General features: G+C 44.0%; 1 protein-coding gene across 4 annotated transcripts in view; it reads left to right on the top strand.

Moving 5' to 3' along the window:
* Positions 1–12,292, top strand: part of LOC105026472 (SLIT-ROBO Rho GTPase-activating protein 3) — a 54,965-nt gene extending 42,673 nt beyond the window's left edge. Inside the window, exons 10-22 of one of the 4 annotated variants that reach the window (XM_034287330.1) lie at positions 178–262; positions 1,440–1,467; positions 3,529–3,631; positions 4,748–4,808; positions 5,086–5,163; positions 5,466–5,600; positions 6,005–6,110; positions 6,335–6,562; positions 6,895–7,149; positions 8,175–8,330; positions 8,615–8,930; positions 10,247–10,760; positions 10,883–12,292. In XM_034287330.1, coding sequence (XP_034143221.1) covers positions 178–262; positions 1,440–1,467; positions 3,529–3,631; positions 4,748–4,808; positions 5,086–5,163; positions 5,466–5,600; positions 6,005–6,110; positions 6,335–6,562; positions 6,895–7,149; positions 8,175–8,330; positions 8,615–8,930; positions 10,247–10,760; positions 10,883–10,893 — 2,076 coding nt within the window. In that variant the 3' untranslated portion in view covers positions 10,894–12,292. Of the gene's footprint in view, positions 1–177; positions 263–1,439; positions 1,468–3,528; positions 3,632–4,285; positions 4,317–4,747; positions 4,809–5,085; positions 5,164–5,465; positions 5,601–6,004; positions 6,111–6,334; positions 6,563–6,894; positions 7,150–8,174; positions 8,331–8,614; positions 8,931–10,246 lie in introns of those variants that run through there. The other 3 variants (XM_034287331.1, XM_029114095.2, XM_034287332.1) reach the window with 3 other exon arrangements.
* The last annotated feature ends 353 nt before the right edge of the window (positions 12,293–12,645 follow it).

The following is a 12,645-nucleotide window of genomic DNA, read 5'->3' as shown; positions in this document are numbered from 1 at the left end:
AATGACTTAAATCAGTATTGACTGCAGCCTACAATCAAGTGTGGTCTAGTCTGTTCAGTTCCCACAGATATTACATAGAAACAGTATAATAACTCACTGAGCTGCTGTGTGGACTTCTTTGGATAAAAAAAGTGTTTGCTACTCTCACATTATATTATGTTATTTTGCCCTGTATAGAAATTTAAAGAGTACCTGAATGGCAGCAACCTCATAGTGAAACTACAGGCTAAGCATGACCTACTAAAGCAGACGCTGGGAGAAGGTGAGGACAACTTGTTACATTATGGTTATTTTATGCCAGTAGAATCCCTCCATTGAATGGTTCAACAACTTACCTTTATAACTATCAGCAGCGTATTAGCATTTCTATGGCTTAAACATTGTTGTGAAATTGTGTGGTTAAATAGATGGTTAAACGCCATACCAAACAACACACATTGCATATCTTTTCAGATAGCTATTATTGATGTACACAAACAGCCGGCTCAGGTATTTCCAGGGTTTCATTATTTGTGGTTAGTCAGACAGATAGACAGACAGACAAATAGACAGACAGACAAAAGGCTTTTTACTGAGAAATAATAACAATAACAATGACAATAATAACAAACAATAATATCCTGTAGCATTGTAACAACAAACTGTTATTATGTCATATTATTTTCTTGTTACAACAGTGCGCTACTGCTATCCAACCCTGATTTAACACAGAACAACTATCATCTTATATTACTTGTATTTAACTTTTTTTATGTTGCAGGAATGCCATGACTGAAATTGTATCAGTACATTTGTACAAGAATAAAGAGTTTGGCCTCTTCCTCAAAACCCAAAAAGCACAGAAAAGAAAACAACAATGGAACATATGTTCATTCTTCGTTTTGCCATCACAGCCAATCGTTCAGTTGTATTTTTCGGAAATAGTTTTCTTATTTATTTAGCATTTGATTAACTCAATAGTTTTTCCAATTCTTCTATTTATTTTTTTTATAAAACAACCTTTCCTCGCACTCCCACGTCCCTCCTCCTTGCTTGTTGTCCCTGGTTACGGAAGCTTTCATTGACATTCCGCGCTGACTTGGCAGGGTCCGCCCCTCCGGCTCTCTTTACGGTTTCTAGGGCGACCACTGAATGACCGCTGCCTGGCTAGCTCTGTGCGTGTCGGAGAGACGGTCATGGTCGAGCCTGTCTGAATAGGGGCCGTTTTCTGCTAACGCCCCTCACCCCCTTCATCCCAGTTTGACCCATCTGGTTGCTCTGTAGACGTTCTGGCTCCGAACGCACTCAACCGGGTCATTAAAGCATTGTGTTTTGTCTCTCTCACTCACAGGCACATGCACGCTACCATGTGCACGAGCACACACACAAACACAGTCACACACATGCACACACACGTTTCCCCTTCCCTTTCTCACTCTCTCTCTCTCCCTTTTGTTTAGGGGAAAGGGCTGAATATGGAACAACCAGGTAAGAAAAGGAGGTGAAAGGAAGCAAGAAAAGAAGTGTGTTGAATCCTGGAAGTGACACCGATGATGTCAGGTTAAAATGAAAGCAATTCGCTGATGAATCGAGGGTAGAATTCAAAACAGGGACAGGGATAGGAGTGTGGTTTTACTGCAGTTTAATTAACACATTTATCTAATAAAGCAGTTACAGGGAGATGAGCTGTGTGTATGACCTAGCCTGGATTAAGACCACAGGATAGAACAATACTGGACATTACTACAGTTACGGGGATATGAGCTGTGTGTATGACCTAGCCTGGATTAAGACCACAGGATAGAACAATACTGGACATTACTACAGTTACGGGGATATGAGCTGTGTGTATGACCTAGCCTGGATTAAGACCACAGGATAGAACAATACTGGACATTACTACAGTTACGGGGATATGAGCTGTGTGTATGACCTAGCCTGGATTAAGACCACAGGATAGAACAATACTGTACATTACTACAGTTACGGGGATATGAGCTGTGTGTATGACCTAGCCTGGATTAAGACCACAGGATAGAACAATACTGGACATTACTACAGTTACGGGGATATGAGCTGTGTGTATGACCTAGCCTGGATTAAGACCACAAGATAGAACAATACTGTACATTACTACAGTTACGGGGATATGAGCTGTGTGTATGACCTAGCCTGGATTAAGACCACAGGATAGAACAATACTGGACATTACTACAGTTACGGGGATATGAGCTGTGTGTATGACCTAGCCTGGATTAAGACCACAGGATAGAACAATACTGTACATTACTACAGTTACGGGGATATGAGCTGTGTGTATGACCTAGCCTGGATTAAGACCACAGGATAGAACAATACTGGACATTACTACAGTTACGGGGATATGAGCTGTGTGTATGACCTAGCCTGGATTAAGACCACAAGATAGAACAATACTGTACATTACTACAGTTACGGGGATATGAGCTGTGTGTATGACCTAGCCTGGATTAAGACCACAGGATAGAACAATACTGGACATTACTACAGTTACGGGGATATGAGCTGTGTGTATGACCTAGCCTGGATTAAGACCACAGGATAGAACAATACTGTACATTACTACAGTCATGGGCCTAAGTCAGTGTGTAGAGGAGTGTTGTGACATTATGTTAGTGCCTCCTTTAAGTACACAGGCCTATTACAGTGTTTGTATTTTATTTTCTTTGTCATTAATCATGTGCTTTTATCTTTTATTAAATATACTATAGTATATCATGTTGTAAATCGGGTATTATCACTATATTCATGAACATGTATTCACTATAGTGTTTTTTGTTGTGGTGTTTGCGAAAACACTGTAGTGAATGCGTTACTAGCATTGTTGTACTTGCTCTTCTGTTTTTGTGGACATTTCTGTGATATTTCCTTTATTGTTCTTGATTTACAGTATTTGACATATAGGGAAGGGGATTTCTTCCTGAGGAAACCTTCTGAAAATACAAAAATATTAAATTGTCCATGTAGAATTGTGGTCTGATTAGCTACGTGTAGAACATTTACTCTTTTATATGACCTGTAGGAAACAAAAAAATGGTCTATAGTTATACATTATACAATAATTTACAAAATCCTACATCAAACACTATATTATTTATGGATACTACAGTGTTTAGTCTAGTTTTCTACAGTATACTACACAACACTACAGCATACGATAGAGTTAAAATGGCACTATATTTTAAATATTTTTCACAAATATTTATGGTGGCCCAGAGTAAATGTATTCCTGTTATTGAAGGTTTAACGGAAAACAGCTGTGATAATAGTTGAAGGACATTTCCTCTGTTCAGTGACTAAAATAATGTTAGGGTTTGTATTGAGTGGAGTGGAAAGAATAAGACATTCTATCTAGAGCCATGAATAGTATATAGTGGCTCCTTAATGGCTAGAGAAAAAATTAGCCAGCTGGATTTAGAAAATTCTGTTTCATACTTTGTTTCATCACAGTTCTGTGTATCTGCCCCCCCCCCTCTCCGCCCCCCACCCCCTCCAAACCTCCACCATCAGGCCCCCCACACTTCCCCCTAAACCTGGGAGAATGCGGAAGGCTAGACCTCGCTCCATTTTTAATCATAAACTCTTTAACGGCAATATGGAGGCCTTCATCAAGGTACTGACCGCCCCCTGTCTGGCCCCTCACTGGCCCCTGTGGGGTGTGTACATGTGTGGATGTCTGTGTGCTCTACCGGCAGTGGTAGGGGGCCTACCTCTCTGTCCTGTCTTTGACTGCTCTCTCATCTCACTGCGACTTCAGCTTAGCTCAGTGGATTTCCCTTCCTTCGTGGTCTTGTGCTGGGCTTCTCAGGCTGGGCAGTCCATTGGCTGGCAAAGTTAGTGTTTTTTGCCTATTGGGTCTGGAGAAGAGTAGTGAATTTCACAAAGCGTGGGTTAGGTACGGAATGAATCCGGACTGGGGGAATTGGGACGTTTTGCTAACAATCTTGCCCATGAGCACTTATCTTCTAGACATAAGACACATTTTGGCAACTGGCCAGTTGATCCAGCACACAGAGTGCCCAGCATCCTGTCCCACTAGCTTTCCCCAGAACCCTAACCTATTCAGCCTCCCCGAGCATTGGTCTCCCCTGTTGGGTCCCCCTATCTCGCTCTTCATCCCCAAACATGGGCTCTTCTACCAGGCTTTCCCTCTGACCTTCTTTCCCTGGAGGTGTCCCTGTGCTTCTCTAACCATGTTGTGCTTCTTCTTGCCTCTCTTCTTTTCTGCTCTGTGCCCCCTGCTCCTGCCTCTTTCTGCCCGTCCCAGGGGAAGACGGAATGCCCGCGCCCGCAGCCAGGTATTCTGTCATAACGCCCGTAAAGAGTTGCCTGGTTTCGGATCTGCTTGTGCTGTCTTGTGCTCAATGGGTTTGGGTTGAGTGTGTATAGTAACTAAACATCTCTTTATCTGCCTGGTCCCTTTCTCCTTTCACACATGGATGCCAGTGAATATTCAGATAAAATGTAAATGATGTAGATAGATAGAATGACAGTGTAATTATGTATTTCTGGTAATTTGTGATGCAATCAGTGTGTAATGGACTCCTTTTAATACACATAATTAGCACACATCCTTTCAAGTTGATGTATTTTGTGTTTTCTGTCTTTGGCATAATCAAAAATGATCCATTCAGTGTGTAGATTTTATGTATTTATTCATGTGCTTTGTTCACACATGTAACAGCTGGAAAGTTATTTAATCTCTGTCTCCCCCTGATGTGTTTGTTAGGACTCTGGACAGGCCATTCCAGTAGTGGTTGAGAGCTGTGTCCGCTACATTAATCTATACGGTAAGAGGAACAGGGTCATTTGTAGAACAGCTCATGTATGTAGTTGATAGGCTTGAAAACCACTGCAATAACCTCCTTTTTGCATATGGAAACTAGGATGTGGTTGTACAAGACAAGTAGGGCACCGACTGTAACAAACATCAAAACCTTTTGTGAATGACGAAGCTTGACTGTGTGCGTATTCCCTCTCTGTCTGTCTTTCTCTTCGTGCGTGTCGGCCTGTGTGTTGACAGACATTCCATCTTAACGCTGATTTGGGTTTCTCTGCTCCCTACAGGCCTTCAGCAGCAGGGCATATTCAGGATTCCTGGTTCCCAGGTTGAAGTAAATGATATAAAAAATTCCTTTGAGAGAGGTTGGTCTGCCCATATGTTGCCTGATTTTCTGATAAATACATACCACATTCTTAACAGGATTACGATCTTCTGATGAAAATACCGTACTGACAAATATATATTTATTCTTTTTGTTGAATAGCTAACATGTTTGTGATTGATTAAGACAGTTTTAGAAAGCAGAGATCATTTTAAATTTAACACATTTCCAATTCATCCCAGAAAGAATTTGATTGTATGTATGTTCTCAGTGAAATAACCATTAAGTTAACTGAATTATTGACATCCTGTTTGACTCCCCCTCCCCATGTGATGCCCCTAGGTGAGGACCCATTGGTAGATGATCAGAGTGATCATGACATCATGGCAGTAGCGGGGGTCCTAAAACTGTACTTCAGGGGGCTGGAGAACCCGCTGTTCCCTAAGGAACTGTTCCTTGACCTCATGTCTACTATCAGTAAGTACTGCTGCTGTACTATGACCTCATTATGATAATCAGTAAATAGTGCTACTGTACTATGACCTCATAACAACCATCAGTAAATACTATTGCTGTACTATGACCTCATAACAACCATCAGTATGTACTGTTACAATATTATGACCTCATAACAACCATAAGTAAGTACTGCTACACTATTATGACCTCATTACAACCATCTGTAAGTACTGCTACAGTATTATGACCTCATAACAACCATCAGTAAGTACTGCTACACTATTATGACCTCATAACAACCATCAGTAAGTACTGCTACAATATTATGACCTCATAACAACAATCAGTCAAAACTGCTACTATACTATGACCTCAGATACTGTATGTTTCCTAATATAAAACCAAAATTTTTGTAACCACAGAAGTTGACTCTGGTGCAGAGAGAGCTCACCACCTTCAGCAGATCATTTTGACTCTTCCTCGTCCAGTCATCATTGTCATGAGATACCTGTTTGCATTCCTCAACCAGTAAGTCCATGCCAATCGTTAAGACTGTTCCTTAATCAGCAAGTCTACATATCAAACGTTCACAAATAAACCCGACTAGGAAAAATGGTGTCCAGGGAGGTAGAGGAGGACATTACAATAGTTTTATTGTATTTCTTGCGTGTGTTTAGGAAGAAATCGATCAACTCTGTCCATATTGTATTTTAGAAATTTGATTGAGTTAATTCCCCATTGTTTCTCTTGAGTCTTTCCCAGTACAGTGATGAGAACATGATGGATCCCTATAACCTGGCCATCTGCTTCGGCCCCACCCTGATGCCCATACCAGACCACCACGATCCTGTCACCTGCCAGACGCACGTCAATGAGATCATCAAGACCATCATCGTCCACAACGAGGTCATCTTCCCCAGCCACCACGAGCTGGATGGGCCCGTCTATGAGAAGTGCATGACTGGAGGGGAGGAGTACTGGTTAGTGATGTCACGGCTAACTTTACATTGGACGGAAATTAACCAGTGGAAAGTTAGGGTACTGGACCCAATTCCGTGGTTCAAATTCTGGTTGGTCTAATTAAGTCCAAAGCAAATATGCTGTGTCATTGTGTATCAACATTTAAACAATGTCACGGCCTAAGTTGTTAGGCCGTGGCACTTCCCCACTGGAGGGCTGGTATGAACATCTATGCACTGTGCTTCAAGTCGCTGTAGATAAGAGCCCCTGTAAAATGGCCAAAATGTTAATGAAAATATGTCACATGTCGGTCAAGCAACGTATCTCTCTCTCTCGCTCCCACGCCATTAAGTGACAGTCCCCATAGCGAGACCGGTGCCGTCGATGAAGTGGACAACGGGACGGAACCTCACACCAGTGACGATGACCTGGAGCAGATCGAGGCCATTGCCAGGTTTGACTACGTGGGCCGCACCCCCCGGGAGCTGTCCTTCAAGAAGGGGGCGTCACTCCTGCTGTACCTGAGAGCCTCGGACGACTGGTGGGAGGGACGACACAACGGAGTGGACGGACTCATCCCACACCAGTACATCGTGGTGCAGGACCTGTGAGTACAGACGGCACCGGTTCACCATGGTTGGTTATGTGGGTCCTGTTATGTGCCACCAAGCTGTGTTTGGTGAATCACCGTGAACCGGTTAACTGTGCCTCAGGGGCCGTTGTCTATTACCGTGTCAAAGGATCCGTTGGCATTTAAAGGCAAATAAATCCCCAATTAGTCGTTAGTATAAGAGCCCCTTTCCCATTCTCCACAGGCAACATATTCTCTTGACAAAGACGAAACGTTAAAGTCACTCTGTAATTGGTCGTTCCCTCCTGAACCGTGCCCGGGAGCCAATAAACATGCCTCACTGTGGGGACGACATAATTAAACTCCAGTTAGGGAGAAGACACATGATGCAGGCCTATTCTAAAGTGCTGCTAGTTGCATGCAGGGAATAGTCATTTTGGACACAGAAACACCAATCTAATTGGATCCATAGCCCTTGATTTACCTCCCAAGGAGAACCGGGGATTGGTATTGTGCTTGTTAATGATGCCTTGAAGAGGTCCACCTTCTGGTGGCATTTACACTGATAGTATTATTTAGATTAGATTTGGATTCTGAATGGCTGTGTATTCAATTCAATCAATCATTATTAAAAAAACATCTCATGTCAGCAGTTATTCAAATACCCAGCCTTAAACCCCGAACAGCAAGCAAAAAAACATAAATGCACAGTGGCTAGGAAAAGCTCTACAAAAACCTGAAGCATAGCAAGGCTCTTAGGGACCACTCCTTTTCTGGCTGTGCTGGGTAAAGTTTATAATAGTACATGACTTGTTAAGACCAGATCAGTCATCAAGCATATTAGAAATGCACACTCCTCAGGAGCAAATGTAAATTTCAGTTGGACTTTCATTACCAACAGTTAAAAAATGTAAACCACATGTCCATTGTAGTTGAAATATTAGTTTTGAATCATCTGTTATGTAAAGCTATCCAACATGTCCTGATGTCTCGCAAATCACATTGGTGTAATGTTCTGTTGCTTTTTGCCCTAAATAAGCCTCCTGTCTTTGTTCCCGTAGGGATGATGCATTCTCAGACAGTCTGAGTGGAAAGGCTGAAAGTGGACCCCACCAGGAAGACAGAGACCGGACCTCATCCAGAAACCATGACCGCAGCTCCCCCTGCGAACACACACAACACACCCCTGAACACCGCTATGGACCTGCTCTGGGGAGGTAGCATAGATAATTGAATATGTTTTAGCATTACTGTTTTTAAAATCTTGCAGGGGTTGGCATCAGTATCAGATTTACAGTTTTTTTGGTAAAAGAAAATCTAATGTGGCTTTAAGAAGACTGCCAAACTCCATTTCCGTTTATTGCTCTTGGCTAAAAATGTATGAAATATATTTTTAGTCAAGAAAGTTGTTTGTAAAACCAAAACATCAATATCTGCAAGTTTACACTTCACTGTCCTGTGTTCCTGATGCTGTCCTGCTCTCTGCGTTGTGACCCAACAGGGTCAGGGTTCGTTCAGACAGCGCTGCCATCCCGCGCCGCAGGAGTACCACCGACACCCACAGCCCAACCCGAGGTATGGACACACCTCCTAAGGTCATGCCCCGCCCATGCAGCCCCCACAAGATGGCCGTCAGCAGAGCCCGCATGGACAGTCCTGAGAAACGCCATCTCAGTACGTTTGGCAGCGCAGGAAGTATTAATCACCCGGAGAGGAAGTGCTTCCCTGATGGCCCTGTCCTCAGACCCTCCCCTGGCTCCACCCGCCACGGTAGTCTTGGAGACCACAAATCCCTGGAAGCTGAGGCCCTGGCAGAGGTGAGAGTTCATTTAGTAAAGAAACAAAGAATACACAGCCGGCCTAAAGGTGAAATAGAAACATGAATAGTGAACGTAAAGTTGACTTTTATCTTTTCTTACATATGTACTTATTTCTGCCTTCATCAGCGTATGCAGAGGTGAAAGACTAATAACTGCAATAAAGACAGTTATCAAATTTAACAGTAGCTAGCTGGAAGTAAATTATTCAGGGGGTGATGTCAGGCAAAACCAAACAGCTATTGTTATTCATTATATAACTACTTCCTGCCAGTGCAGCCAGGCTTTAAGTTGTGCATTGAAATGCTAGTGACTGCAGACCGGCAGAGACATAGTCCGAAAGACAGAAACACAGATGAACAGACAGAGAGAAAGACAGGAAGAAAGACAGAGAGACAGACAGAAATAGACAGAGAGACAGACCGGCATACATTGTGAACAGAGACAGACATATAGACAGACAGACAGTATAGACAGGACAGACAGAGTGTATAGATAGATCAGACAGATAGTATTGACAGACTGTATAGTCAGGACAGACAGACAGAAGACAGAGACAGATATACAGACAGTATTGACAGGCAGACAGATTACCAGTATGTGTCCAGAATTAGGATCACAGCCAGCACTCAGATGGACAAAGTCAGGCAGCATTGGGAAGGACAACTGAAAGACAGGGCTGTTCATTGACCCCTGCCTCTCATCTCCTCATTACGCTTCACAGTCTGTTAGTTGCTGCTCGCTCCGCATTTACATATTGGTCCCTTTATGTGCTTCATTAGAGAGAGAACACTGAAATAGTTTGTATTTGTGCCTGCTCTCAGGAACTGTTTGGCGTTTATTCTGAGAAAATGTTACAGCAGCGTTTGAGGATAGAAAAGTAAGAGCAGATGTCTGAATGAGTGGTAATAAATGTTGTTTAATCATTGTACCACCGACTACAATACTCTGCCAATATGGTGTGTTCACGAGTTTGCCATTGTAGTCTGAGGATGCTGAAGTAGTCATTATGAACTAAGGGCCAGAAATGTAGCCAGGACATTTTATAAGTCATATGGAATCTTTCATGACAACATAAGGAGACCTTAAGGAGTGCTATGTTCCACTCATTGCCTTGGGGCACTGGTTTTTAGACCACAGGGAAGGGTACCCGGTACTGGCCCTCCAACACCGCTTGCAGCAGCATCTGTTCTCCTATCCAGGGAGCGATCAGGACCGATCCTGCTTAGTTTCAGAGGCCATCCAGCAGTGCAATAGAGGGAAGGTGATTGCCGATTAACATGAGTATTTCATCGGACTGTGTTTGCGTGTTCCAGGACATAGAGAAGACCATGAACACTGCTCTGCATGAGCTGCGTGAGCTGGAGCGTCAGAACGTGGCTAAGCACCCTCCAGACGTGGTCCTGGACACCCTGGAGCCCCTGAAGCAGCAGCACTCCTCCTGCCCTGGGCCTGGGTCCACACCCGAGCCCTCTGGTAGCCCCCTCCACGCCAACACCATGGCCATCCGGGACCCTGAGGCCGCTCTGCGTCGCAGCAGCAGCTCCTCGTCCTCCGAGACCATGAGCACCTTCAAACCGTCCCTGAGCGCGCGCAGGCCTAGCGCCCCATTGAGGCCGCCACCAGTCAGACCCCTCCGCCCCGCTCCCGTTCACCCAGGACATGGCCAAGGACAGGGGCGCGGACAGGGAGGGCAAGGGGGGCAAAGGTCCAGCAGTTCTAGCTCCTCAGGCCTGGGCAGTCCAGCCTCTGTCACCCCCACAGACAGGGTGTTCCCCAAGGCTCCGTCCCCATCCCCCTCCACATCGTCCTCGTCCTCAGACAAGCAGGGTAACATGTAGCCCGGCTCCGTCTTCATCCCCCTCCACGTCGTCCTCGTCCTCAGACAAGCAGGGTAACATGTAGCCTGGCTTTGTCCCCATCCCCCTCCACGTTGTCCTCAGACAAGCAGGGTAACATGTAGCCTGGCTTTGTCCCCATCCCCCTCCACGTTGTCCTCAGACAAGCAGGGTAACATGTAGCCTGGCTCCGTCCCCATCCCCCTCCACATCGTCCTCGTCCTCAGACAAGCAGGGTAACATGTAGCCTGGCTTTGTCCCCATCGTCCTCCACATCGTCCTCGTCCTCAGACAAGCAGGGTAACATGTAGCCTGGCTTTGTCCCCATCGTCCTCCACATCGTCCTCGTCCTCAGACAAGCAGGGTAACATGTAGCCTGGCTTTGTCCCCATCGTCCTCCACATCGTCCTCGTCCTCAGAAAAGCAGGGTAACATGTAGCCTGGCTTTGTCCCCATCGTCCTCCACATCGTCCTCGTCCTCAGACAAGCAGGGTAACATGTAGCCTGGCTCAGCAGGCCGCTGCAGTCACAGGCAGAGCCCAGGGACCGTAGCTACGACAGGCTTGGCAGGCTGCAGCCACAGCCCAGCACAGGAGCTGTCATGGGGACTGACTAGACGGGGCTCAGCCTGATCACAGCCCGGGAGGTGCAGTTGGGGGAGACTCAGCAGTGCACACGGACCGATTGCCATCAGCGTCTCCCTCGTTTCTGCAGTGAAAGACACACTGACACAACGTGAATAACATTGACTGTCTAGGTTGGGTTCAACGCGGAATGAAAGCTGGCTGTTTGGTTTATTGACCGCTAAACGTCCACTGGCGTTGGTGATCTGCTTGTCAGTGTAGATGATTCAAAACTCAGAAGCATAATCCCTACCATGTTTATTATTCTAGATGCTGTTACTAAATTCCATAGAACAGACCTGATCAAAGGGTTGCACTGGATAACTACTTGTTAACTGTTCTAACCATGTAATATGTAACAATATAATAAAGAATATGGCTATAGCCTGCTAGTTTATGTGAAGAAAAAATGTAAGATTGATGTCAGTGAGAAGGGAGTGTAAAACTAGCATCTTGTTGATCTGAAGTTACTATGTCTAATTACTGTCTTCATACAGTACTAAGTCTAATTACTGTCTTCATACAGTATTAAGTCTAAATACAATCTCTCAGTCTTTTCTTTATATATCTATCCATCTATCTGTCTGTCTGTCTAGATAGCTAGCTAGCTATATCTATCTATCCTGAGATTACATAACTGTGATACCTCAAGGACAAACACCTTTTCCTAACCCAAACAACTATACTAAAGAAAAGAATGCATTGATCTGATGTGGTTGTTTTCTGTGAGCCTGTACTAGTTGATCTTGCTTACTGTATGTATGTTGATGCAGTTACATGTATGAAGACATATGAGAACACGTGTGTAACAGGGTTAGTTTTCATTTTACAACCCTGTTTCCAGAAAAGTTGCGACGCTGCGTAAAATGTAAAGAAAAACAGAACGCAATGATGTGCAAATCATTAAAGCCCTACCTTCAATAGAAAATAGTACAAAGACAACACATCAAACGTTGAAACTGAGACTTTTAATGTTTCTTGACAAGTATATGCCCACTTTGAATTTGATGCTGGCAACACATTTTCAAAAGAATCGGGACAGAGACAACAAAAGACTGGATAAGTTGTGTAATGCTAAAAAACTAAACCTTGGTGGAATATCACACAACTATTAGGTCAATTGGCAACAGGCCAGGAACATGATTAGGTATTAATTACAATTATTTTTATCTAAATTATTTTAATAAAATAATATTTTATAATTTTTCCAAAAACAATAACCCTATCTCAGTTTCCACATTTGATATAGTGTCT

The sequence above is a fragment of the Esox lucius genome, chromosome 17 (genome assembly GCF_011004845.1).
Source record: "Esox lucius isolate fEsoLuc1 chromosome 17, fEsoLuc1.pri, whole genome shotgun sequence".
In the NCBI taxonomy this organism is placed as follows: Eukaryota; Metazoa; Chordata; class Actinopteri; order Esociformes; family Esocidae; genus Esox; species Esox lucius.
This window is presented reverse-complemented; position numbering and strand designations above follow the sequence as displayed.